Source organism: Chlorocebus sabaeus, chromosome 9, assembly GCF_047675955.1.
Source record: "Chlorocebus sabaeus isolate Y175 chromosome 9, mChlSab1.0.hap1, whole genome shotgun sequence".
Taxonomy (NCBI): domain Eukaryota; kingdom Metazoa; phylum Chordata; class Mammalia; order Primates; family Cercopithecidae; genus Chlorocebus; species Chlorocebus sabaeus.
This window is the reverse complement of record NC_132912.1, coordinates 23,120,455-23,147,912: the sequence shown is the minus strand read 5'-3', so window position 1 is coordinate 23,147,912 and position 27,458 is coordinate 23,120,455. Positions and strand designations below refer to the sequence as shown.

The 27,458-nt window shown below is 41.4% G+C and overlaps 1 protein-coding gene across 1 annotated transcript in view; it reads right to left on the bottom strand.

Moving 5' to 3' along the window:
* Nucleotides 1–5,288: 5,288 nt before the first annotated feature.
* The window catches only part of MSRB2 (methionine sulfoxide reductase B2), a 32,267-nt gene continuing 10,097 nt past the window's right edge, over nt 5,289–27,458 (bottom strand). Inside the window, exons 3-5 of the mRNA XM_008002499.3 lie at nt 22,817–22,893; nt 12,123–12,270; nt 5,289–10,843 (exon numbers count right to left, since the gene is read on the bottom strand). Of these exons, the coding sequence (XP_008000690.3) occupies nt 10,739–10,843; nt 12,123–12,270; nt 22,817–22,893 (330 nt within the window). The 3' untranslated portion in view covers nt 5,289–10,738. The remainder of the gene's footprint in view (nt 10,844–12,122; nt 12,271–22,816; nt 22,894–27,458) is intronic.

The window sequence follows — 27,458 nt, the reverse complement described above, 5'->3', positions numbered from 1 at the left end:
TCGCAAGCCTGTAGTCCCAGCTACTTGGGATACTTAGCAGGCTGAGGCGAGAGGATCACTTGAGCCCCAGGAGTTAGAGCTCAGCCTGAACAACATAGAGAGACCTTGTCTCTAAAAAAGAAAAAAAAGACCAAGAAAATGACCTTAAATCAGTGTTTTATTGTTTTAACTTTTATTTTAAGTTCTGAAGTACACATGGAGGTTTGTTATATAGGTAAACTTGAGTCGGGGTGTTTTTTTTACAGATTATTTTGTCACCCAGCTATTAAGCCTAGTGCCCATTAGTTATTTTTCCTGATCCTCTCCCTCCTCCCACCCTCTGCCCTCCAACAGGCCCCAGTGTCTGTTGTTCCTCTCTATGTGTCCATGTGTTCTCATCATTTAATTCCCACTTATAAGTGAGAACATGTGATATTTGGTTTTCTGTTCCTGCATTAGTTTGCTAAGGTGGGGTGGCCTCCAACTCTATCCATGTTCCTGCCAAGTACATGATCTCATTCCTTTTGATGGCTGCATAGTATTCCATGGTGTACATGTACCATTTTCTTTATCCAGTCTACTACTGATGGGCATTTAGGTTGATTCCATGTCTTGGCTAGTGTGAATAGTGTTCAGTGAACATACATGTGCATGTGTCTTTATGATAGAACGATTGTATGCCTTTGGGTATATCCCCAGTAATGGGATTACTGGGTCCAATGGTAGTTCTGTTTTGAGTTATTTGAGGAACTGCCATGCTGCTCTCCACAATAACTGAACTAATTTACACTCCTACCAACAGTATATAAGTGTTTCTTTTTTTCCTCAACCTCATCAACGTTTGTTATTTTTTGGCTTTTTAGTGATATCCATTCTGACTGGTGTGAGATGGTATCTCATCATGGTTTTATTAAATCAGTGTAACAGGCAAAATAATGGAGAAAGTGGACAAAATTACTTGAAAATATATTTTAATAGAAAATCATCCTGGAGTGTAAATGTAAGTGATACAAATACTAAGGATTTGAAAGATTCATTTTTAATAAGTATTCTTTTAGAGATTTACTTGGAAACAAAAAGCAAATTAAAAATTCATAGAAGGCTCATGCCTGTAATCCCAGAGCTTTGGGAAGCCAAGGTGGGCAGATCACTTGAACCCAGGAGTTTGAGACCAGCCTGGGCAATGCAGTGAAAACCTATCTCTACAAAAAATACAAAAAAAAAAAAAAAAAAAAAAAAAAGTAGTTGGGCTTGGAGGCGTGCACCTGTAGTTTCAGTTACTCAGGATGCTGAGGTGGGAGCATCACTTGAGCCTAGGAGGTCAAGGCTGCAGTGACCAGAGATCACACCACTGCATGCCAGCCTGGGCACAGAGTGAAAACCTGTCTCAAATAAAAAAGATGCACTAATGACCATCAAGAGTTACTTCACAACACTTCAGATGCCTCCAGTGTGTCTAAGAGCTGTGGAATTAGGAAAGATGGGACTCCCCAGCAGCGCGATACCTTAGACTGTGAAATCAGTCAAGCAGCTGTGTTTATATAGTAAAAGGTACAAAATAGATTATTTTAATTGCTAATTGTTCTGGAGACCTTTACCAAGATATATTTTTTAATGTGGCCTAAATGCTCCCCTCGACAGGCATAGTGAAGGAATTACAGTTTATTCAGAGGCTGACATGCTGCTGATTAAAGTACAAAGAAGAGTAATCAAGATGGGGTTTTTTTTTTTTTTTTCATATGGCTTTTAACATTTACAAAGAAAATGATTTCAAGGGGTATGCGCTAGAAAGAAACAAGTCTATAAACAGTTACCAACCAGCCAAATACACCAATTGCTAGGAATATTCCCTCCACCCTCATCTCTTACCAACTCCCATGCTCCATAATCAGCATCTAAATGTCACATGCATTATTCTTTTGTTCATAACTCTGAGGGAAGGGAATGAAGAGTCAGGCCATGCTCAGAGATCCCAGAACCACATCTTAGATAACTTTATAGACACAAATCTACCACCATGATAGCGCTGGGGAGGCAGCCACGTGGGATGCTTCCATTTAGTAGAAAATGAGCAGAGACCAGGAAGCAGAAGGCTGCACAGACCAAGCCTTGCACTGGGTCTGCTGTGGAGGCTGCCTCCTGTCCTCTCTTCAGAACTAGACTCAGGGGCCTCGGACAGTGAGTTTTAATTGGAGAAAAGGCTAGAGACTGTGAGGGGAGGAAATAAGACATACATACATACAAAGCAAGCCTGTGTGGACTACCCATTCTTACGGAATTCCTCACTCCTGGGTGTCTTGAGAAAAAGACCTTTTCTGGAGTCCCAAAGCCCCTTTGGTGTCTCACGGGACATCTTGTGGTGTCGGTGTGTTAATAGACTTGAGAATTTCTAAGTCACTGGCCATGTCGGGTGTTCAAATCCTTCTTGCATCATGGGGAATGGATCATACTGTTAAGGCCCATGCAGAGGCAGAATCCAGCCATGATGACCTTGGAGACCCATCTTGGGATATTATTAGACAGGCTTCTTAAAATCCCACAGACTGATGATGAGTTCTAACATGCCTGTGAATTATAGGAAGAACACCTTACAGAACCATCAATCAACCTATAGGCTGAGGTAGGCACTTTTGAATTTTATGGTTTTCGTTTTGTTTTTTTTTGAGACGGAGTCTCGCTCTGTCGCCCAGGCTGGAGTGCAGTGGTGAGAACTCGGCTCACTGCAAGCTCCGCCTCCCGGATTCACACCGTTCTCCTGCTTTAGCCTCCTGAGTAGCTGGTATTACAGGTGCCCGCCATCACGCTCATTTTTTTTTTTTTTTTTGTCTTTTTTAATAGAGATGGGGTTTCACCGTTCTAGCCAGGATGGTCTCGATCTCCTGACCTCATGATCCACCCACCTCGGCCTCCCAGAGTGCTGGGATTACAGGTGTGAGCCACTGCGCCTGGCCTAATTTTTTATTTTTTAAGAGTCCTGCTATGTTGCCCAGGCTGGACTTGAACTCCCAGGCTCAAGTGATCCTCCTGCTTTGCAGCTATGAGTAGCTGGAACTACAGGTGTGAGCCACCATTCCCAGCTTAGGTATGCAGCTTTTTAAGTGCCTACTGGGTCAAATTTTAAACTTAGTTTTAAAGCCAAGCATAACTTTGTGACTCAGGACAAGAAAAGCAGTGGTGTCCCCTTGGTTTCACTATTTCATTTTTTTATCCTAATTAACTTTTTCCAAATTTAATCTCTGCCATTCCCAGTGGGATGTCATACATCTGGTTTACTCTCTTGGCTGAGGTGGCACAGTTTTAGGGGTTTCCACTTGATCCTTCTTATCACAGTTGTCCTTACTCCACAGTCAGGTAAACCATGTGAGATCTGCCCATCTTGGAAGTCTATCCATCCCAATAATGTCCTCAGGGACCAGCAAAATGACCACAGGGTGAGTCCCATGAACTCAATGGCTCTCTTGTGGGATGAATCTGGGGGAGGCCTATGTGCCTCTGTGCACTGTACTAGGACAGAGAGGCCATGACGCTTTTTAGGTTCCACTTGTAGGAGCAATGACTGAGACCCTTCCAGAGGACTATGCTCCTCGGAAAACAACTGCAAAACCTGGACTCAATACAAAAGTAACTCTGAAGTACTGAGTGAACAGAAGCAGACAGTCTCTCGTGAAGAGTGTGAGCTGGCGTGAAGAAGGGACGATGGGGAGCCGAAGAGATCGGTTCTCATCTGTCCAGACTTTAGCCTGAGGCTAAGTGAATTCCATGTGGTGCACACAGTGGAAGTGGGGGTGCAGACATGAAAAAAACCTGCAGCATTTTTGGTCTGAGAAGCCAGAAAAGTGAAGCCAAGAAATTGTGAACATTGAAAAGAGAGGGGTGAAGTTTACAAGGGAAAGGCAAGAGAGGGGATCCCCACATTTTGTGTGTCCATATTTCTGACTGACTGCTGAACTATGTACCATGGAACAGACAAGCCTTCACCAGATGCCAAAACAGCCAGTGCCTCAATCACGGACTTTCCAGCCTCTAGAACAGTGAGAAAATATATTTTGTTCTTTATAAGTTCCTTGGTCTTTGTTATTTTGTTATAGCAGCACAACAACAAAAGATAAAACCAGAGATAGCAAGCAAAACTTGCAAGCAGCAAGAGAAAAATGACAGATTGTACAGAGGAGCAATAATCCTAGTAACAGCCAACTCTTTTTCAAAAATCATGGAAGCCAGAAGAGAGTGGAGCAAAAAACCTGTCAACCCAAGATTCTATATCCAGTGAAAATAACATTCAAGAATAGGCCAAGCATGGTAGCTCATGCCTGTAATCCCAGGACTTTAGGAGGCCAAGGCAGACAGATCGCCTGAACCCAGGAGTTTGAGATGAACCTGGGCAACATAGAAAGATCTCATATCTACAAAAAATAGAAAATGTAGCCAGGTGTGGTGGTGCATACCTGTAGTCCCAGCTACCTGGGAGGCTGAAGTGGGAGAAGATCACTTGACTTTGGGAGGTTGAGGCTGCAATGAGCTGTGATCATACCACTGCACTCCAGCCTGGGCGACAGAGTAAGACCCTGTCTCAAAACAACAACAACAACAAAAAAAATGAAAACAAAACAAAACAAAAAAACAGACAATTTCATTTAAAAAAAAAGTTACAGAATTAGTTACCAGCAAACTTGCACTATAAGAAATACTAAAGAAAGTTGTTCAGTCTGGAGAAAAATCACATAGAAACTTGGATTCTCTGAAAATAATAAAAAGCATGAGTAATGGCAAGTACCTGGCTAAACACAAGTTTGTTTTTTTTTTCCTTTTTGCTTTTTACCTCTTAATTATTTTAATAAACCACATTTTAAAAATTATAACATGGTCTTGTGGGGTTTGTAATGTTATAGATGACTACATATAAAAACTATTAAAAGGAATATGGACTAATGGGGTTGCAAAATTTCTATATTTTATGTGAAGTAGTGAAGTAATCATTATAAGCACCCAGTGAAAAGTTAAGTGTATGTGTGTGTGTGTGTATTCCTTCCACAACCACTAAAAAAAGAAAAAAAATTAAGAAGTCTAGCTAAATGACAACAGGAAAATTAAAAAGGAATTCTGAAAAATATTCAAAGAATTCAAAAATAAAAATCACAAAAGAAGGAACAAAGGAAAAACAACAGCAGAGACAAAAATAAAAAATAAAACAGATCCCAAATGCAAGCATATGAATGATTGAATTAAGTGTTAATCAACTAAACAATTCAATTAAAAGGCAGAGATTGTCAAAATGGACGGAAAAAAGCCAAAAAACGAAAAACACCAAGACCCAACTATAATAATGTTTATTAGAGAAGATCCTGCAAATATGTACACAAATAGGTTGAAAGAAAATGGATGGAAAAATACGCCATGCAAATGGCAGACATCAAAAGGCTAGCCTGGCTATACTGATATCAGATAAGATATACTTAAGACAAAATGTACACTGCATATTTTTAAGTGGAGAATTTTATATTATATGAAATTTTATGTTATGTCAATTATATCACAATAAGAAATGTTTTATCATATAATTTCATTACTCCATAATGATAAAAGTCTTATTGTCAAGGACAACACAACAATCAAAATTTGTATGCACCCAGTATATGAAGCAAAAATACATGAAGCAAATAACTGACAGAAAGAAAGGCAAAAGAGACAGTTCCACAAACATCACTGGAAATATTAACATCTCTACCTAGCAACTACTAGAACAATTAGACCAGAAAATCAGTAAAGACATAGAAGTTTCAAACAATATTATCACCCAACTTGACTTGATATTTATAGAACACTTCACCAAAACTGGCAGAATACACATTATTTTCAAGTGCACCTGGTGTGTTTGTCAAGACACGCCATATTTTGGGCACAAAACACATCTCAGTAAATTTGAATAGTTTAAAATCACGCAGACTATGTTCTCTGTCCACAAAGGATTAAACTGGAATTCAATAATAATGAGATAACCAGGAAAATTTCAAATATCTGGACTTTGACATACTTCTAAGTAATCACTAGATCAAAGAAGAGTCACAAGTAATATTAGAAAATATGTTGATAGTATATCATATACACATGATAATGAAAGCATATCAAAATTTGTGGGATGTAGGGTAAAACAGAGCATACAGGGAAAAGTGTAGCTTTAAATCCCTATGTGGGAAAATAAACAAAGTCTAAAGCTCAATGATCTAAGCTTTCACCTTAAGAAATTACAAAAATAAGTGCAAGTTATGCTCAAAGTAAACAAAAGGAAGGAAAGGATAAAGGGTAAAAATCAATAAAATAGAAAAGATAAATGGCGTGAACTGGGGAGGCAGAGCTTGCAGTGAGCCGAGATCATGCCACTGCACTCCAGTCTAGGCAACAGAGTGACTCCATCTCAAAAAAAATAAAAATAAAAAAAGAGAAAAATCAATAAAACCAAAAGCCATGTTTTGGAAATAAATTCAATGAAACTGACCAGCTGTAGCCAGACTAGTGAAGAAAACAGAAGAGACAAATCCCCAATATTAGGAATGAAAAAAGGGGTTTTTCTACATGTACTCAGACATGAAAAGAACAATAAGGGCATACTGTGAACAATTCCATACTGATAAGCTTGACAATCTAGCAAAATTTACCAAAACTGCTTCAGGAAAATTTGGCAGCCCTATATAAATTAAGGAAATTAAATTAATAATAAAAACTTTCCCAAATAGAAAACTCCAGATCTAAATCACTTCACTGGGGAATTCCACCAGTTATTTAAGGAAGAAATGACACCAATCTCACACCAACGTTTTCAAAATATAAAAGAGGAGGGAGCATTTCCCACATCGTTTTATGGGGCTAACATTACCTTTATTATAAAATCAAATACATCACAAGATAATAGAACTACAGAGCAATATTACTCATGAGCATAGAAACAAAAAGTTCCTAACAAAATACTAGCAAATAAAAACTAATAACATGTAAAAAGAATACTATCTATCATATCCAAGTGGGGTTCATCTCAGAATGCAAGGTTGGCTTGACAGAAAATCAATCAATATAATCAACCATATTAATAGAAAACAGAAAAAGAACCACATAATTATTTAAATGGATGCAGAAAAAATATTTGATAAAAATCAACACTCTTTCATGACTAAATCTCTCAGCAACTAGGAATAGAAATCTTCCTCATCCAATTAAGGTTATAAAAAAAAATCTACAGCTAATGTCAAACTCAATGGTAAAGATTTAATATTTTCTACCTAAAATCACAAACAAAGCAAAGCAAGGATATCCACTCTCACTATTTGCATTTAAATTTGTATTGTAAGACCCAGATAGTGAATAAGGCAAGAAAAAGAAGGCAAATTGCAAAGAAGAGGTAAAACTGTCCTATTTGCCAACATGATTTTGTATATACAAACCTCTAAGAAATCCAGAAAAAAGTTACAAGGATTAATATAGGTCAGTTTAGTAAAGTTGCAGGATACATGTTCAAAACACAAAAATTAATTGTATTTCTATATATAGTGAAAAATAGAAAAAAATGTAAATAACAATTCAATTTATGACAGTATTAAGAAAATTAAAATATTTTGGCATTATTTAACAAAATATGTGCAAGACACACATACTAAAAACTACAAAATATTTAAAGAAAAACTAAAGAATACTTAAATAAACAGAGAAACATACCAGGCTCATGGACTGGGACATTCAATATTTTTAAGATTCCAGTTCTCCCCAGATTGATATATCAATGCAATACCAATCAAAATCCCAGCAAGACTTTTTGTAGAAATTTCCAAGCAAATTCTAAAATTTATATGGAAATGCACATGTTTTGGTTATGTTTTCCAACTGTGTTCTTTTTTCAAAATTGTTTTAGCATAAAACAACTAGCCAAGACTTGCTATAAACCTAGAATTTTGATACAGTGTGGTATAAATGCCATAAGATTTTCAAGACTTGCTATGAACCTATAATAATTTCAAGACTTGCTATGAACCTATAATAATCAATACAGTGTGGTGTAAATGCCATAGGAATAGATAAATCAATGGAACCGAATAGAGAGTCCAGAAATAGACCCATGCTAATATGGAAATTAATTTTTTGAAAAATGTCAAGTCTTCAGTAAAAGATGCTGGGATAATTGGCTATCTGTAGAGGAAAAAATTCTAATTCCCCAAATTAGAACTCTATACTCAGGGAAAATATTCCTCAGAATGAAAGGAGAATAAATACGTTTTCTCACCGACAAAAACTGAAAAAAAATCATCACTAGGAAATATGAACTAATGGGCAAAATAAAAGAAGTTTGGCTGGGCATGGTGACTCACGCCTGTAATCCCAGCACTTTGGGAGGCTGAGGCGGGTGGATCACAAGGTCAGGAGTTCAAGACCAGCCTGGCCAAGATGGTGAAACCCCCTTTCTACTAAAAATACAAAAATTAGCCGGGTGTGGTGGCAGGTGTCTGTAATCCTAGCTTCTCAGGAGGCTGAGGCAGGAGAATCTTTTGAACCGGGGGTGGCAGAAGTTGCAGTGAGCCGAGATCGCACCACTGCACTCCAGCCTGGGTGACACAGTGAGACTCCATTTCAAAAAAACAAAAAAATGTTCTTCAGGCCGAAGAAAAATAATCACACCGGGAAACACAGAATTATAGGAAGAAATAAAAGAGTAACAAAAGGGGCAAATATGTAGGTAAATATAAATGAGTATCAACCATATATACTAATAACATATTATTATATATTAGTATGTTATATATTATATATTAGCATATATTTATTAGAATATATATTAGTGTATATTATATATTTTATACTAATTTATTATATACTAATTATTAGTATAAGTACATATTTTAGTATATTATAATGGTTTTGGGGACTGTAAAATGTGTGTGAAATGAAATACATGAGAATAGTAAAACAAAATATGAGAGGATGTAAATAAAGTGTTCTAAGGCTAACATTCCTGGAGAACGCAAAATAAGCAATAATTCATATGATGGTAACAAGGAAGCATGTTGTAATTTCCATAGTAGCTGCTAAAAGAAATGTAAAAGAATATATAAGAACTTTATAAAGAGAAAAATAGTATAAAGAAGTTTCCTTTTTGCCCATAAAGTCACAAAGAGAATGATTTATATACTTTCAGTAACAAATGATTCAACACTCTTGATTTGTGAAATACTTGAGTAGATATTAGTCCTGGTATAACCAAATGCCTGCTACCATGTGAGCCAATTCTTATTTGTCATTTTTAATTTAGAGGGGTTTTGTTTGTTTGTTTTTGTTTTTTGACGGAGTTTTGCTCTTGTTGCCCAGGCTGGAGTGCAATGGCGTGATCTTGACTCCGCCTCCCGGGTTCAAGCGATTCTCCTGCCACAGCCTCCCGAGTAGCTGGGGTTACAGGCATGTGCCACCATGCCCGGCTAATTTTGTATTTTTAGTAGAGACAGGGCTTCTCCATTTTGGTCATGGTGGTTTCAACTCCTGACCTCAGGTGATCCACCTGCCTCAGCCTCCCGAAGTGCTGGGATTACAGGTGTGAGCCACCGGGCCTGGCTAGAGTCTTTTTTATAAAAGAGCACATTCATTGACTTAGCCTAAAAGCAAACATAAATTTTAGTGAATATTTTATTTGCACATTTTAAAGTTTAGCTTTGTAACCAGAAGGTATGAAGGTGAACATTTATTCATAATCATTGAAATCTAACCGAGTCCTATTGCAGTTTATTTGTGGGTAGAACGGTTGGAAGTAGCATGCTCAACACATTTAAAATTTTGAAAAGAAGTCATGCATCTGATCGATCACCATCTGCGTTCCCAGAGCACAGCTCCTCCGCAATCCTGCTCTTCAGTGCTAGCATTGTTGATTCCTTGGATCCTGTATTTTCCCTCCTCTTCTCACTTGATCCCTCACTTATGTCTATCAAGGACTGAACTGCAGTGGCAGGTGCAGGGAATTTTTGTAGGAATTGTTTGGCTTAGTAGTCCAGTCAGCCTCCTGATGTTCCCAGAGTCACGCCCTTGTCCCAGGCGAAGCTGTGGAAGTGTTTGATGGAAACAGCTGTCCCTCTGTCATTCTGTGAAGTTCTACTCCAAGTGGCAGTTGGGGTGATATGGTTTGGATGTTTACCCTCTCCAAATCTCATGTTGAAGTATAATTCCTAGTGCTGGAGTTGGGCCCTGCTGGGAGGTAATTGGCTCATGAGGGTGGATCCCTACCGAGACCAGCTCAGTCGGGGAGACCCTAACCCAGCGGTGCTAGAGGAATTAAAGACACACACACAGAAATATAGAGCTGTGAAGTGGGAAATCGGGTCTCACAGCCTTCAGAGCTGAGAGCCCCAAACAGAGATTTACCCACATATTTATCAACAGCAAACCAGTCATTAGCATTGTTTCTATAGATATTAAATTAACTAAAAGTATCCCTTAAGGGAAACGAAACTTTTTTTCTTTTTAATTTTGTTTATTTTTCTAGTTTTTTTTTTTTTTTCTTTTTCCAAATTCTTCCAGATCCTGATCAGGTACTTCTTTATAGCAACACAAGAACAGCCTAACACACAGGATTAAGTTGATTCCAGGTAAATCAATTAAGAGAAGCAGTGACTCGCTGGAGACAGCGGCAAACTCAGGCCAGTTTTACTGCAAACAAAGCAAGTTATTCAAGTGAATTATGGAAATTGAGAGTGCACATGAAGGGGTGGCAAGGGAACGGGACTCTTGAAGATGGTCAGTGTTTCCTTGGTTTGAACTTCAGAGCCACACTGTTGATGCAAAACCTCTGACCATTGGGCCCAGGTCCATCAGGAAACACGTGACCTAGATGAGCTTCACACTGCAAAGGACAGAAGCCTCCGTCATCTTCAAATGCAAACAAAGCTCTTTATGTAAAACCAAACAGATGAACCCCCCCAAAATCACTCCACTCCGGAGTCTGACATCTGTGTTAGGAGAAAAGTCTATTGCATCCGAATTCAATTAAGAAATGAAAGAAAGCAGAACACAGTCACGGCAAATAGTTTTACTTTATCAATAGGATGTGAGCAAGTTATTAAATTTGGGCCTTTAGAGTTACTCATCTAAAAATGGGGATAATTATCTTACCTACATAAGAGAGCGGTGGGGACAATTGATTGATATATTGCACGCAAAGCATTAACATAATTCCTGGGTAAGTACTGAAGAATATCGTAGTACCCAGTGTATTATTATTATTTGTCACATAAAGCAAAACCACGCTATCTTAATCAGCTTGCCTCTAGTATTTTACAAAACCCATGAGTCAGAAAACATGAGCAGCTAAGGATATCAAAATGAATTTGTGATCTGGATTTAAGCCACTCTCCCCTACTGGGCTAACAGAAGGCACAGATGCTGATGTCACCCACAGCATGGCTCTGCCGGCCAGTGACATGCTGCTGGGTGCAAAAGGAGGTTGGGGAGATGGAGGTGCCAGCCACACTGGGTAAGTCAAAGATGAGATGCCAGCCACTATGGCAGGATAAGGGCTTCCTGCTCCTTATCCCTGCTCAAAAGAAGGTGAAGATCCTACCTCTGTTCTCATCTCTGTGGAAGGTTAGAACTAGGAAAAGCCACATTAGAGAGAAGCTGGAGAAGCCTTTTCTCTTTTTTGCAGTGCCCAGAAGGGAGAGAGTGATCATTACTGGCATATGTAGAAACCCCATGTGTTCTGGGCTGGATGCGGTGGCCCAGGCCTGTAATCCCAGCACTTTGGGAGGCCGAGGCAGGTGGATCACTTGAGGTCAGGAGTTTGAGACCAGCCTGGCCAATATGGTGAAACCCCGTCTCTACTAAAAATACAAAAATTTACTGGGTGTGGTGGCAGGCATCTGTAATCCCAACTACTTGGGAGGCTGAGGCACTTGAACTCAGGAGGTAGAGGCTGCAGTGAGTTGAGATCGTGTCACTGCACTGCAGCCTGGAAAACAGAGCGAGACTCTGTCTCAAAACAACACAAAACAAAAAGGGAATCCCATGTGTTCTGAAGACAAAAGTACCCCTAGAAAAAGACACCAGATTTGCCAAGAACAAGAGAGCTGTTCGTGGTACTTGGGGCAGCATCAGGGAAAGTAAAACAAAATAAGAAATCTCACCTGCTTGCAGATGACCTCTGTGCGAGCTGATCCTAACGAGGTGTCCAGACGTCTCAGGATCCCTGTGTGGCTTTCATCAGAGCCAGACGTACCATGGGCCTCGGAAAATGAAGGCCACCCAGTGCCAGAGCAGTACTTTTTCTCAGAACTGTGGAAGACATAAACGATACTACAGCTGCTAATGACACCGTCATTAACATGCCAAGAGGGTTTCATGCCCCAACGTGTTGTTCCAGGGAACAGGATGTATTTCAACCCTCCTCTGCCAGATCCCACACCCAGCTATGTGACAGTCAGTCCCCCGGGAATCATCCTCACTGCACCTTCACTGTTGAAGCCATTGCCTCTCGAAGTGAAAGGACTTCTTGATCCTTTGATGCTAAAGCCTTCTTTCTGGATGTCCAACAAGGATCTAAAAACACGTGGTGCTTTGTGAACTGTGTTGCATGTTAGGTAACATAGATCAAACCCATGTGTTGAAAATGTCAAAAAAGGAGAAATCAAAACGAAATACTAATGGTCGGAGGAAGTCATCATCATCTTGGTGCAACACGGAAGTGTAAGGTCTGATGAGAAAGTCATGCTTAGCAACAGGAATTTCAGGTTATCTAAACACAGAAGCCTGACCAGGGATTCAAAAGCTGCCTCTGGCAACTTCTTAGCTGTGTGAAACCACAGCTCTTGAAGCCTCAGTTTGCTCACCTAGCAAATGGGAATAATATCTACACTACAGGGCTGTTTTGAGGATTTGAGGGGAACTCTGTGAAGTGTGATATAAAGCTTAGCACAGGGCTGAGCACATGGTAAGTGCCCAGAATTCTTGCTGTGATGGTGATGATGATGATGATGATTAATTAATACACCCAGGTACCTGGCATCAATAACTGCAGTGAAACCTAGCCCTCCCGAAGTCTCCCAAGGACTCATGATGCTGGCACAAGGAGAAGAAGGAAAGCAGGTAAATCCACTCACCAAAGACCCACCCTCTCAGTGCTCTGATGGATAAGCCCCCTTAAATGGCACTGGGAAAATAGACTTCAAAAATTGCTATGGCAAGGAAATGGCTCGCTCTCTCTCTAAGGAAGAAAGAGAAGAACTGAATGTTAGACCCAGCCAAAAAACAAACGAACAAAACAAACTAAGAAGGAAAAGTGGTAAAGAATGAACTCCCTAGACGATGAACACAGAAGGATGTAGGTTCCAGCCCCACAGGGTCGGTGGGTTTTTCTCCCCGTGTGCAGAGATGAGAGATTGTAGGAATAAACACACAAGACAAAGAGGTAAAAGAAAAGGCAGCTGGGCCTGGGAGACCACTACCACCAAGACGCGGAGACCAGTAGTGGCCCCGAATGCCAGGCTGCACTCTTATTTATTGGATACAAGACAAAGGGGTAGGGTAAGGAGTGTGAGCCATCTCCAATGATAGGTAAGGTCACTTGGGTCACGTGTCCACTGGACAAGGAGCCCTTCCCTGCCTGGCAGCCAAGGCAGAGAGAAAGAGAGGAGAGAGAGAGACAGCTTATGCCATTATTTCTGCATATCAGAGACTTTTAGTACTTTCACTAATTTGCTACTGCTATCTAAAAGGCAGAGCCAGGTGTACAGGATAGAACATGAAGGCCGACTAGGAGCGTGACCACTGAAGCACAGCATCACAGGGAGACGGTTAGACCTCCGGATAACTGTGGGCGGGCCTGACTGATGTCAGATCCTCCACAAGAGGTGGAGGAGTAGAGTCTTCTCTAAAGTCCCCTGGGGAGAGGGAGACTCCCTTTCCCCGTCTGCTAAGTAGCGGGTGTTTTTCCTTGACACTGACGCTCCTGCTAGACCACGGTCCACTTGGCAACTGGCATCTTCCCAGATGCTGGCATTATCACTAGACCAAGGAGCCCTCTGGTGGCCCTACCCGGGCATAACAGAAGGCTCGCACTCTTGTCTTCTGGTCACTTCTCATTATGTCCTCTCAGCTCCTATCTCTGTATGGCCTGATTTTTCCTAGGTTATGATTGTAGAGCGAGGATTATTGTAATATTGGAATGAAGAGTAATAGCTACAAACTAATGAATAATGATATTCATATGTAATCTATTATCTATATCTAGTATTACTATTCTTATTTTATATATTTTATTATACTGGAACAGCTCATGTCCTCGGTCTCTTGCCTCAGCACCTGTGTGCCACCCACAGAAGGAAGCCTAGCTGACAGCACAAACTCCCACAGAAACAACTGTGTAATGCAGCAATTCTCAAACATTTTGGTCTCGGCACCCCTCATGTCCCCTCTGTGTCCCCAAAATTAATAGAGATTGCTGAGTTACATATGCCAACATTTAACAAATTATAAATATGTAACTCATGTCTATGAGTTACATATGCCAACATTTAACAAATTATAAATTATAACTGAGAATTTAAAAACATGTGTGCATTAATTTTTTTTTTTTAATATAGGTTGAGTACCCCATTATCTGAAATGCTTAGGACAAGAAGTGTTTTGGATTTCAGATATTTTTGAATTTTGCATTTTACTTGATGGTTAAGCATCCTTAATCTGAAATACTCCAATGAGCATTTCCTTTGAGTCTAATATTGGTTCTCAAAAAGTTTCGGATTTTGCTGGGCATGGTGGTTCACGCCTATATTCCCAGCTTTTTGGGAGGTGGAAGCGGGTGGATCACTTGAGCTCAGGAGTTTTTTTGTTTGTTTGTTTGTTTGTTTTTTGAGACAAAGTCTTGCTCTATCTTCCCAGGCTGGAGTGCAATGGCACGGTCTTGGCTCACTGCAAGCTCTGCCTCCCAGGTTCACGCCTTTCTCCTGCCTCAGCCTCCTGAGTAGCTGGGACTACAGGCGCCCGCCACTACGCCCAGCTAATTTTTTGTATTTTTTAGTAGAGACGGAGTTTCACTGTGTTAGCCAGGATGGTCTCGATCTCCTGACTTTGTGATCCACCCGCCTTGGCCTCCCAGAGTGCTGGGATTATAGGCGTGAGCCACCGCACCTGGCCGAGCTCAGGAGTTTGAGACCCGCCTGGCCAACATGGTGAAACCCCCTCTCTACTAAAAATAGAAAAACTAGCTGGGCATGGTGGTGCATGCCTGTAGTCCTAGCTACTCGGGAGGCTGAGGCAGGAGAATATCTTGACCCCACGAAGCGGTGGTTGCAGTGAGTGGAGATCAGGCAACAGAGCGAGACTCGTCTCAAAAAATAAAAAAGTTTCAGATTTGGGTGCATTTCAGATTTTGAATTTTCAGAGTAGAGATGCTCAACGTGAAATAAATTTATTACATGTTAACATCACATATATTTATGACAAATAATTATACTTTTCAAAATGAAACAAACGTTTCATGAGAAGACTTGCACTGTTTTACAATTTTGCAAGGCTCTTTAACATCTGGCTTGAAAAAAAGGACCGGGCGCAGTGGCTCAAGCCTGTAATCCCAGCACTTTGGGAGGCCGAGATGGGCGGATCACGAGGTCAGGAAATCGAGACCATCCTGGCTAACACGGTGAAACCCCGTCTCTACTAAAAAATACAAAAAACTAGCCGGGCGAGGTGGCGGGCGCCTGTAGTCCCAGCTACTCGGGAGGCTGAGGCAGGAGAATGACGTAAACCCGGGAGGCGGAGCTTGCAGTGAGCTGAGATCCGGCCACTGCACTCCAGCCTGGGCGACAGAGCGAGACTCCGTCTAAAAAAAAAAAAAAAGAAAGAAAAAAAGACAGCAACTCTGGAGTTGCTATGTTGTTTTGATTGAGGTATAAGAGGATGTGGCCTCAAGTGTGGTTGGAAAAGCCCCTGGAAAGGTCCCCCCTCAGGAATCTCTGGAGTCCTCAGACTAGGCACAAGTATAGCCATTAGGAGGAAAGGCTTTGATTTCTGAAAGATTTGGGTGTGAATCTGGGATCTGTCTGTTACATCTGTGTCACCTTGGCAAGTCATTTAATTTTTTGAAGCCTCAGCGTCCTAATCTATAGATAAGCATAGACTAAAAAAAAGTTTTAAGCCACCTACTGACTAAATAGAGCCCTTCTTAGCCAAGGGGACTCCAGAAAATCCTTTAAACTGAGTTTCCGGTCATGATGGGACAGGAGGTCAGACACACCTCGTTATACCCTCTCCCTCTCATGGTTTAGACACAACAAATGACCAGCACTAATGTTTAAATGGAGATCATAAGACTGGCAGAATAGACTCTTTGTAGCAATACTATACCACATTATAAACAGGACCTAAGGCCATGCCAGGCGAGGCTGAAGTCACACACCCCTACACTTAAAGAATCAACTCTGTTATAACTGCCACAGGGTTTTCTTTTTCTCTAGCAGCTAAACAATCACTGGCCTTGAGATAAGCAGTGCTGAAGCAATTGCAGCTCATCTACCATCAGACACTGACTAGCTGAGACCCTCTGTTCCACCAGCCATAACTACAGCTTTGATTGCACAAGAGACTGATTTTAGTAACTTTCTCCTGATTAAAAGACCATGAACTGGTTCTGGATGGTTTACAGAGGCTGTGCACTTGCGGGCCTTCGTATCCTGAAAGACTTTTGATGTACAGGGTCTAATTGTAATACATTTAAATGTTAAGTTTCTACCCCCAAATAAACATAGGTCATATGTTACATGCATGTCTGTTCAATATATGTATGTCAGGACCATCTTCACGAATTTTCATAACCCCTCCTGTGATCTGTTAAATAGGTATATTTAGCCAACCCCTTCAGCATAAAGCTCCTACCCCAGCTGCTCCCCCTTCCAAGTGCCTGCGTCTGCTCTTGGCTGGGAGCTTGCTTCCCAGCCTGTGGGATGGCCACCCTGAAGACTGTAACCCTTTAGAAGAAATAAAGTCTCCTTTGCTACATTTATAGATTGTATGATTTTTTAAAGCTAACAATAGCAATGGCATTATCACCTCACTTTCTGTATGGATGCTTAGCATAGTACCTGACACATGGCACATAAGTTAGTAGCTATTTTTTAATTTTTTTATTATTAATACCAGAAATCTATGAAATGTGAGCAGTTGTGGGTCCAACTAGAAATGTTTGCATATTCAGGTCAGGTTCTTTGCAATCCTCTTTCAAGGGTTCGAAAACATTCATCTGACCACTCTGCTCAGGGAAAAACATCATTAAGTAGCTTTTAATCCCAGTCTTTCCATCCTCAACATTATATATAAACTAGTGATCATTAAATGAATTTTGATGGAGAATTACGACTACAATAAAATTTTTTAAATAAATGAACCTATGACTAATAAAAACTCATTAAAGCATTTTATGGGAAACAATAAACCTTTATTGATGCAATTAGCAGAATCTGGAGATTTTACCCAGTAATATGAGAGGCCTAACGTATATAAGTTAAGACTGGGAACCGAAATATTAAAGCCAATCAGAAATTCCAATATACATATTTAAGTGATTAACAGATTGTAAGGTTTGCCCTTGAAGAACTAAAGCCATTCTGAATCATATACTCTAAGGGATTTTTACTTTGTTTCATTTTATTTGCTTTGGTTTTCCTTGACTTCTGGAAGTTCTACAGTTCCCAAACCAACAGCACGGGCACTTGGCGATAACTGACAGCCCTAACCTCTTAGAAGAATTTCTGTTCCTTTGAGGGAATGGGGCACACAAAAGGTTTTTAACAATATTACTTGGTTACCCATGGTGCATAAGACATCAGGAAGTTACGTAAAAGGTGAACTAGTATCAGGCTCTGTTTCTTCTTATTTTAAGAAGATTTATGATCGTGAAGTATGTGATCCCACAATAGATTTTAATAAACACTTTCCCAATAGGCTTATGTGGAAGAAGAAAGGGAGAAGGAAGGAGAGAAGGAGGAGAGGAAGTGGCAGTGGGGGACAATGTCACTTCATTCCAAGTTAGCGAAATGAGAGTCTGGAGTCCCTAGGAGTGTGGCAACATATTCTGGAAAGTGTTCTTCACCCAGATACCTTTGATTAAAGGTCTCTGATTTGGAGAGGCAGAAGCTCTCAAAAACTGTGCACCAAACTCATTCCAACAACTATAGGATGATGAGGAGAATGACGGTAAGTCTGGCAGATGAGGCTAGCAACAAGGCTCTGGAAAGGGACCTCATGAGTTACACTGGCCGGGATCACCATCAGAGACTGGTTATGTCTTCTGAGAAACTTACACCTGTAATTCAGAATGCAGGCACCAGAAGGCGATGGCACCTATGTCAACGGTGCTGCCCACGTGGCTTAATGGAAACTCAGCTAGTGAAGAATGTGGGCTCTGGAGTCCAAAACTGTGAGGTCATATTTTGGCTGGCTACCTGTAAGCTGCGGAACCCTGGACAAGTTATTTCATCTTCCTCTCAGTTTCCTCACATGAAATGAGAATAATAACAACACTACGGGGAGCTGCCAAGAGGTCTGATGAAATGATGCACATGAAGAGCCTGGGTATGGCAACTGCCACATGTCCAGAGGGCTCCTTCATTGCTGGGGTGCTTTGTACTCTCAAGAAGAGTGCACTGTACAGGCTCCAGTGGAATCCAAATCCCTGCACTATGGCTTACTAGATAAGTGACCTTGAGCAAGTTAGTTAAATTCTTTAAGCCTCAGTTTTCACATCTGTTAAATGGGGGTTTTCATAGCTCCTTATTGGAAGGTGAGGATTGTTTGCAAAGCATTGGAGCCCAGTGTCGGGCATGTAAGTGCTCAAGAAGTTGCAGCCACTTCCCTCACATTTCTACAGTGATTTCATAATCACAGCTCTGCTCTTTTTTTTTTTTTTTTTTTTTTTTTTTTTGAGATGGAGTCTCACTCTGTCACTCAGGCTGGAGTGTAGTGGCTCGCTCAATCTCAGCTCAATGAAACCTCCACCTCCTGGGTTCAAGCTCTTCTCCTGCCTCAGCCTCCCTAGCAGCTAGGATTACAGGCGTGTGCTACCATGCCCAGCTAATTTTTGTATTTTTAGAAAAGCCAGTATTTCGCTATACTGGTCAGGCTGGTCTCGAATTCCTGACCTCCAGTGATCCACCCACCTTGGCCTCCCCAAGTGCTGGGATTACAGGCGTGAGCCACCATGCCCAGCCCATAACCACAGTTTCTGATAGTCCCAACACTGCTATGGCTTCTAAGCAGCAGGACGGATGTTATTAACGAATCAAGAAGTACTTAGGGAGCATCTAAGTATTCGTTTCCAAGGTGGCTACAACAAAATACCACAAAATGGGTGGGACTCTCTCACAATCTGTAAGATAGAAGTCCAAAGTCAAGGTGTCCGCAGGGCTCTGAAGCTTCTAGGGAATCCCTCCTTGCCTCTTCCTACCTTCTAAGGTAGGCAATCTTTGGTTTATAGCTGCGGATCACCAATCTCTGCCTCCGTTTTCACATGGCTGTCTCCTCTCTGTCTGGACGACTTCTCCTCTTCTTAGAAGGACACCAGTGATTTTGGAACTAGGGCTGACCCCACTCCAATATGATCTTATGTAAACTAATTATACCTGCAGCCACCCTATTTCCAAATAAGGTCACATTCCCAGCTTCCGGAGATTAAGACTTCAACATGTCTTTTTGGGAGACAAAATTCAACCCGTAGCAACTTCCATGAGGCTTGTCCAAGAAGGATAAGATGGCCAAGGGGCTCGAGAGCTAATCAAGTTTCTCTCCTTAACTAAATAAAATGCTTGAACCAATAGGAGAATAATTAGGTCCTAAATTGTGTGATATTGATAAATAGGAATTTGAAGCAGATTTAAAAAAAAAAAAAACCCACAGTGTGTGCTATCAGAGGACGTTTCAGGATAAATCTGGGATCCAAAAATAAGTGGAATTTCAATTAGCATTAGTGGGGCTGAGCAGATCCCAGGAGGCCAGCACAGCATGAAGGGGGGGTCCCAGGCAGGAAGCAGCCGAGCTGGAGCAGGCAGCTCAAAGGAGCGGGCCCTGCATTTACTTGTTAAAAGTACTACTTAGTTTTGGTTGACCAACTTTCCCTTCACTTTCATTCTACACAAGCATTTGAAGGAATTTTTTTTTCTGTACCTCTGCTTCCTACTATAGAAACTGGAGACCAGAGACAGAAAGAGAAGGAAAATGAGAGGCAAAACAAGAATATATTTCTAAAACTCCTCTTGAACAGGAAGAAGGCTCAGGAATATAGTCTGCATTTGTATATTCTCATTAATTAGAATATATCTTCCAGAATTCCTCAGGATCAAAAGCACATTCATGTATACAGCCCTAAGAGGGGTCTGTTGCTTAAGAACACATCATTATGGCCGGGTGCAGGGGCTCACGCCTGTAATCCCAGCACTATGGGAGGCCAAAGCGGGCGGATCACCTGAGGTCAGGAGATTGAGGCCATCCTGGCTAACATGGTGAAACCCCATCTCTACTAATAATACAAAAAATTAGCCGGGCGTGGTGGCACACGCCTGTAATCCCAGCCACTCAGGAGGCAGGAGAATCACTTGAACCTGGGAGGCCGAGGTTGCAGTAAGCCGAGATCACGCCACTGTACTCTAGCCTGGACAAACAGAGCGAGACTCCACCTCAAAAAAAAAAAAAAAAAAAAAAAAATCATTACTAACTTGCAGCAACTGCCTGGCCTGAGTCAGGCATGTCAGGCATTGTTCTATGCTTTTCCGTGTATTAACTCATGACTCAGATCATCCTTCCAGCAACCTGATGAATTGGTTACTATTATCTTCATTTTACAGGTAAGGAAATCAGACACAGAAAGGTTAAGAAATTTGCTCAAGGTCACACAGCAATGGAGCCAGGATGTATACCTTGGCAATCTTAACTATTCTACTGCCTCTCCCATAAATGAGTGCATCTTTAAGAAGAGTATATTCTGGAACATAAATAATCTTCAGGAATATATTATTTCCTTCAGCTGCAGTAGCAGCAACAAGAAAGAAGAACAGAAACAAACTCAGAAGTCTTTAAGAATGCAAAATGGAAACTTTTCAACTGAAACTAAATGGTTACACAAAAACAAGTAAGGTTGGTGAACTGGCAGTCCCTTAAACTGGCTACTTGGTCAGTGGGCTTTTGGAGAATCAGCTGGTTTCCTCCAGGACCTGGGGTTGGTCACTTAACTTCCTTAATTTGAACTAGCATTGTGCTAATATAGTAGCCTCTGGCCACATGTGGCCTTCTAAGTTTAAATTAATTACAATTAAATTTAAGTTTAAATGAAACATTAAATTTGTTTAAATTAATTAAAATTAAATTGAAAAAGTCAGCTTCTCAGCCATGCTAGCCACATCTTGAGTGCTTAACAAGCATATGTGATGAGCGGCTACCACATGGCCAGATACAGACATCTCCATCACCACAGGAAGTTCTACTGGACAGAGGTTTGTGCTCTGGACTCAGGACCCTCCTGGTTCCAGTATTCTGACACTACAACTAAGCCTGCAAGGTGAGAGGAAGGGAAGAAGGCCCCTTCTTTTTCAGATGCAGAAACGGGAACATCAAGGAAGGGGAAGAGTGAAGACTATGATTTAGGAGAATGCTCTTGCAAGGATGATTTATCTTCTGTATTCACAGTGTGAAGAGGGAGACAGAGGACTGCCTGGTGCCTGCAGTAACAAGGGAGCCTTTGACACGCTGGCAGCATGGTTCTATGGCTTAAAGTTCATGGGCCATCTCAAAGTCCTACCTCTCCTCTTTAACAGAACCAAACGTCAAGAAATAACTATTGTCTCAGAAACCTGAGTCCCACATTTTACTGTGTAAAAATTAACCTCCTTCTAGTTTCCCCCATGCCAATGTGAATGCATCTGGGCAAAGTCCTGCCCATCTGTGAGCATGGAGGAAAATCGATGCTAATCGCTCCTCATCCTTGCAGGCGGGTCCGGCTTCCTAACGCAGCCCACATTAGCAGCCATTCGGGCAGGAAGGCCCAGACTGCTCAGAGCCCAGAGGACAGAAGGAAGCACTGCCTAATGGGTGATGCACAGAGCTGGCTTGATTTATATTTTATTCTAAACTAATTTAGGGTTGATGCAAAAGAAATGAAAACATCTTTGAAGTTCTGAAAAATAGGACTTCAAAGATATTTTCCTTTCTTCTCCATCGAATCTACTTTTTTTTAAGACTGTTTCCTGCATGTCTAAACAAGAAAGCCTTTGTTGAGAGATTTCAGATCCTGATTGACTTAAAAGAGGCTTTGAAATCAAGGGACAATTAAATTTACTTTTAGCTATATAGAAGAGGGCATGGTATTCACTACTGTCAAGCATTGTGGGGAATCTATCCTCATAAAATTCTACATTTCCTAAATTAAATTATAAACCCATTTTCCCTGGGAGAGAGTTTTAATCACATGGCCCAGCAAATATAATCATGGTTTAGATTTCTTTAAATACTTTCCCTCTAAAAAAAAAAAAAAAAACTCTAATAGTTTTATCATAAGGTGCCCACCAAGTTTTATTTCCTTGCTATTTCTTGAGGATAGAGGAAGGAAGAATATAAGCTAAGAAGTCTTGTTAATGGCTCTAAATGCTAGAAATAAAAATCAAGACATGCAAGTATCTCATATGAATAGCTCTCCTTACAGCAACAATGCAAAATGAGAAGGGCAATTTAAAAAACAAAATGGGTATTATGGGTATTTATTTATCCAAGATCTCAAATGAAACAGAGCAGTAAGAACCTGGAGGTTTGCTCTCCTTCCTTAGCTCTCGATTCTTTATCTTACCTGAAGAGTGGACTGTCGCAGCACACGCAATGATACATTCCTGCTTCCTTGTTATTCAGGTAGATCCCACTGAAAGGCTGAAAGTAAATTAGATATGTCACGTTCAGATTTCTCATACTACTGGCAGGAGATGATACAGCAGATTTAAATCCTGGGTAAGTCCCCAAATCAAGGAATTTCTGTACTAATTTGACGAAGTGCAAGTAACGCCAGAGAGAAAATTATAATGCACCCAATGAAGCAGCCTGCAGATGTATTTACAGCCGGGCCTTTATTGCACCCAATATTCAAATTATGACATTGATAATCTTTGTATTCATACAGGACTTTTCATCCAAGAGCATCAAAGTTGGTGAAAAAGCAAGAGAACAGAGTCTTGTCCTCTGTGATTGTGAGATTTCGTTCTCCCTTTTAAAAGAGTTAATACAACAGGAATCTAGTCCACTGTCTAACATACTTTGAAATCTCCAGTTAAAGACAGAATATAAATACATAAAAAGCATAGTTCAGTGAGATCAGGGATTTTGCCTTTAATATGCTTCACATAATGGTTAGGACACAGTGTACTTAATAAATGTTAAATAATGAGCTAGATTCTCCCCCCACCAACCCAGGTTACTACTTAGATGAAATTACTACGTTCATTGTGAGTTACAGGGTTTGCAAGTTTTCAGAGGTATTCTGAGCGGAAAACAGGAGACAAGTCAATGAATGAGCCAAGTCAATATTTGTTTAAATGTTATTTCTCAAACTTGATATATATATATATATATATATATATTTTTTTTTTTTTTTTTTTTTTTTTTTTTTTTGAGATGAAGTCTTACTCTGTTGCCCAGGCTGGAGTACAATGGCATGATCTCAGCTCACTGCAACCTCTGCCTCCCGGGTTCGGGTGATTCTCCTGTCTCAGCCTCCCGAATAGCTGGGACTACAGGTGCATGCCACCACGCCTAGCTAATTTTTGTACTTTTACGGAGTTTCACCGTGTTAACCAGGCTGGTCTCAAACTCCTGACCTCAAGTGATCGGCATGCCTCAGCCTCCCAAAGTGCTGGGATTACAGGCACTTGCTATGAGCCACTGCACCCGGCTGATGACTTTTTTTTAAAGACCATTTTTGCCCAATTTCTTTTGTCATCTCCTCTGTCAAAGAAAATTAAAGAAAAATCAACCCTTGCACAAGCTGACTATGAAGATCCACTATCACAGGGCCTGGCAGCAGGCACCATCCCCTCCTATGGGCCAGAGGAAAGCCAAAACACAGAACAGCTCATCAAGTGACACAGCTGACTCAGGAAATCTTCAGACCCCTCCAGACTTCCCAACTCAAAAAATTCACAGGTCAAACATCCAAATTCCCTGTGGTAGTTTAACAGCACATTTTCAGTGAGCTGCATAACAGACAATTTCAAATTAACCTACTGAGCCTACCATCTGGGCACACTTGGATGTTTTCCTTCTTTAAAACCCTAAACTTAGCTGCAGAAATCCGAATGGTAGTGAGCTGGTCCTTTATGGCCAGTCCCCTCAAATGCCTGCTCCCAACACTGGCACTAGTTGGCAGCTGTAAAGAAGAGGAAGTTGGCCCGGTATGGTAGCTCATGCCTGTAATCCCAGCACTTTGGGGGGCCGAGGCAGGTGGATTACCTGAAGTCAGGAGTTCAAGACCAGCCTGGCCAATGTGGTGAAAGAGATTTAGTAGAAATCTCTACTAAAAACAAAAAAATTAGCCAGATATGGTGGCACATGCCTGTAATCCCAGATATTCGGGAGGCAGAGGCAGAAGAATTGCTTGAACCTGGGAAGCAGAGGTTGCATTGAGCTGAGATTGTGCCACTGCACTCCGGCCTGGGTGACAGAGTGAGACTCCATCTCAAAAAAAAAAAAAAAGAAGAGGAAGTTTCCCATCCTTCCCACCTGGGCTGAAGATGCATGCATGCAAAACATGACTGCCAGTTCCAAGGCTGATCTACAAAAGCCTTTTCATAGGATCCAGATAGCCTGGGAAGACTCAAAACATAATTTCATTATTACAGGGGGGCAGTTGGACAGAGGAAGTGACAGATAACTGCTCTCACAGTAAGCAAAATAAAAATTAAAAAATCAGTGAAGGCCAGGTGCGGTGGCTCATGCCTGTAATTCCAGCACTTTGGGAGGCCGAGGCGGGTGGATCACCTGAGGTCAGGAGTTCAAGACCAGCCTGGCCAACATGGTGAAACCCCATCTCTACTGAAAATACAAAATATTAGCCGGGGGTAGTGGCAGGCACCTGTAATCCCAGCTACTTGGGAGGCTGAGGCAGAATTGTTTGAACCCAGGAGGTGGAGGTTGCAGTGGGTCAAGATCGCACCATTGCACTCCAGCCTGGGCAACAAGAGCAAAATCCCATCTCAAGGAAAAAAAAAAAAAAATCAATGAAAAGGAATACTCAGCCAATATAGTTTCTGAAATGACATCTACCCACTCTCTCCTTGCCTAGCTTCATGATGTGCCTTCCCTCTCCAATTTTATACAAGTCCTGTAACTTATTTAGGGTTAAACTCAGCTTCTATCTCATTTCTAGTATTTACCTGATAATCTAATATAAACCCAGGTTGAGCTGGGTGCTAATGTTGCAGAGGTGGGCAGCAAAACAGTTTCTGCACTCAAAGAATTTGCTACTTCAGTGGGAGGAAGACACACGTGAGCTGACAATTTATACCATGTGGTGACAGCTATGATAGAGATGGCATGGAGTTCAGGTAGCGCTGTACCCTTCACTATGAAGGGAGTTTCCACAAAGGCTGTCTGTATCAGATATTATCTGAGATGGTGGGGGGGAGTCTTTTTATTTCTTAACCTTTTATTATTATTCTAAATTGCACAACTGATCGTTGTTTATTATAGAAAAATGCCAACACTAAGCTGACTTTTGAATGAGGAAATGGAAGAGTATTTCTGGCAGGCAGAACACCTTGGGCAAGGCCCACATGAGAGAAGAGGGCAAAGAGGAGGATGGAGAGAGATGATGCTGGAAGGCGGGTGAGACCAGGCCAGCTGGGGTTGGTTAGATCGTGATGAAGAGCTTAAACTGTGTCCTACTGGAAATGTGAAGCTACTGGAAACTTGTAAACTGGGTGGACGCCTGATTGGAGTTGGTTTTTAGAAAGATCACTTGACATTCAGGTAAAGAATGAGCTGGAATGGGGCAAGATGCCACCAAAGGCAGAGAGCAATCCAATGTCCCTCACACATGCAGGCCTGGAGTGTGCTCCTGCTCAGGCAGAGCAGTGGAAATAAAAGAAAGCGATTCAAGAATACTTAGAAGAGAGAACTGAAATGCCTGGCTGCACAGGGAGGGGCCAGGGTCAGAGAGAGAATGACGTTCCAGATTCCCCTGGGATTGCAAGGTCTGCTGGACCAACGGCAGTTTGCCATTCCATCTTGTCAATACAACACACCTGCTGGAAACAGGTGACACACTCAAGAGGGATGACTGCGGATAACTTCACACAGGACTGTTTACAAAGGTGCGGACAGGGCCAATGGAAATCCACAAGTGAGGGCAAAGCATCCTAGGCTAATTACTTTGAGAAGCCATGGCCTCCACTAGGCCTGTGGGACAGAGGAAGAGGGAGTGGCCAGAACCTGGTGAGGCTGCACCTGCAGGGGAGGGCTGCCTGCAAGAGCTGCCACCTGCAATACAGGAACACAGCCACTGCCAACCTGCAGCCCTACAGAGAGAATGGTGGGCCCTAGTGATTTCTCCATCCCACCTTTAGATCTCACTGGTGTCTCCCACTGGCTAAACTGAATCAATGGCTGCGGGGAAGAGGAACTGCTCACTCTTCCTAGAGCTCAGAGCAGGGGAATCCCGTGGAGAGTGGATCTGGAGACTAGACAGAGAATGACCTGCACAAAACCTCCCTTCTATTGATACTTGACTTTCAGTTATTGCTCAGCCAACCTGTAAATTTATTCATTGGTCTAGCAGAGTGCTAGCATATTACTGTTGCCCGAGAAAAACCATGTGGGACTGAATTTTAATTTAGAGTCACCAAAGAGACACCTTCGATGTTTTATTTCTCTTCTGTTAGGTGAACAAAGCTAATGAAGGCTTACATTTCTGCAATATTCTAAAAAGTTAAACGTGGAAATGGATCCATGGAAAGGGATTTATAACATTAGTTAAAATAATGAATGATGCTCATTTTGTCAAATGGCCAAATACAGAGAGTATATTGCACCATCTGTTTGAGAAGCCCACAGATTTATTTTCCTAAACATCTGGCAGCTCATCTCTAGGTTCTCTCTACGTACCAAGCCCTGCCTGGCTCTGCACCTGAGAATTAGGGTTGGCTTAGAATACTCTGGGAATACATACAACTGCTCACAGAGTATCATGTGGTTCCCTTGTGCAATCTACACAAATGGCTAATGTAGTCTCTTACCGAACGAGGGCTTTAGTAAAATCCCACCTACAGGAAGTTTTCAAAAATACCAGCATTTCAGGGGACTCTATTGGGATGTGCTGGTCCTTCTGATGACTTTAGCATTGGAGAAACTGAGGGTGACACCGTGATTACAATGGCAGTGCACGTGGGTAGTGATATGAGTTTTGCAGGTGTTGACAAAGGAAAAAACATTCATACTCTACTATG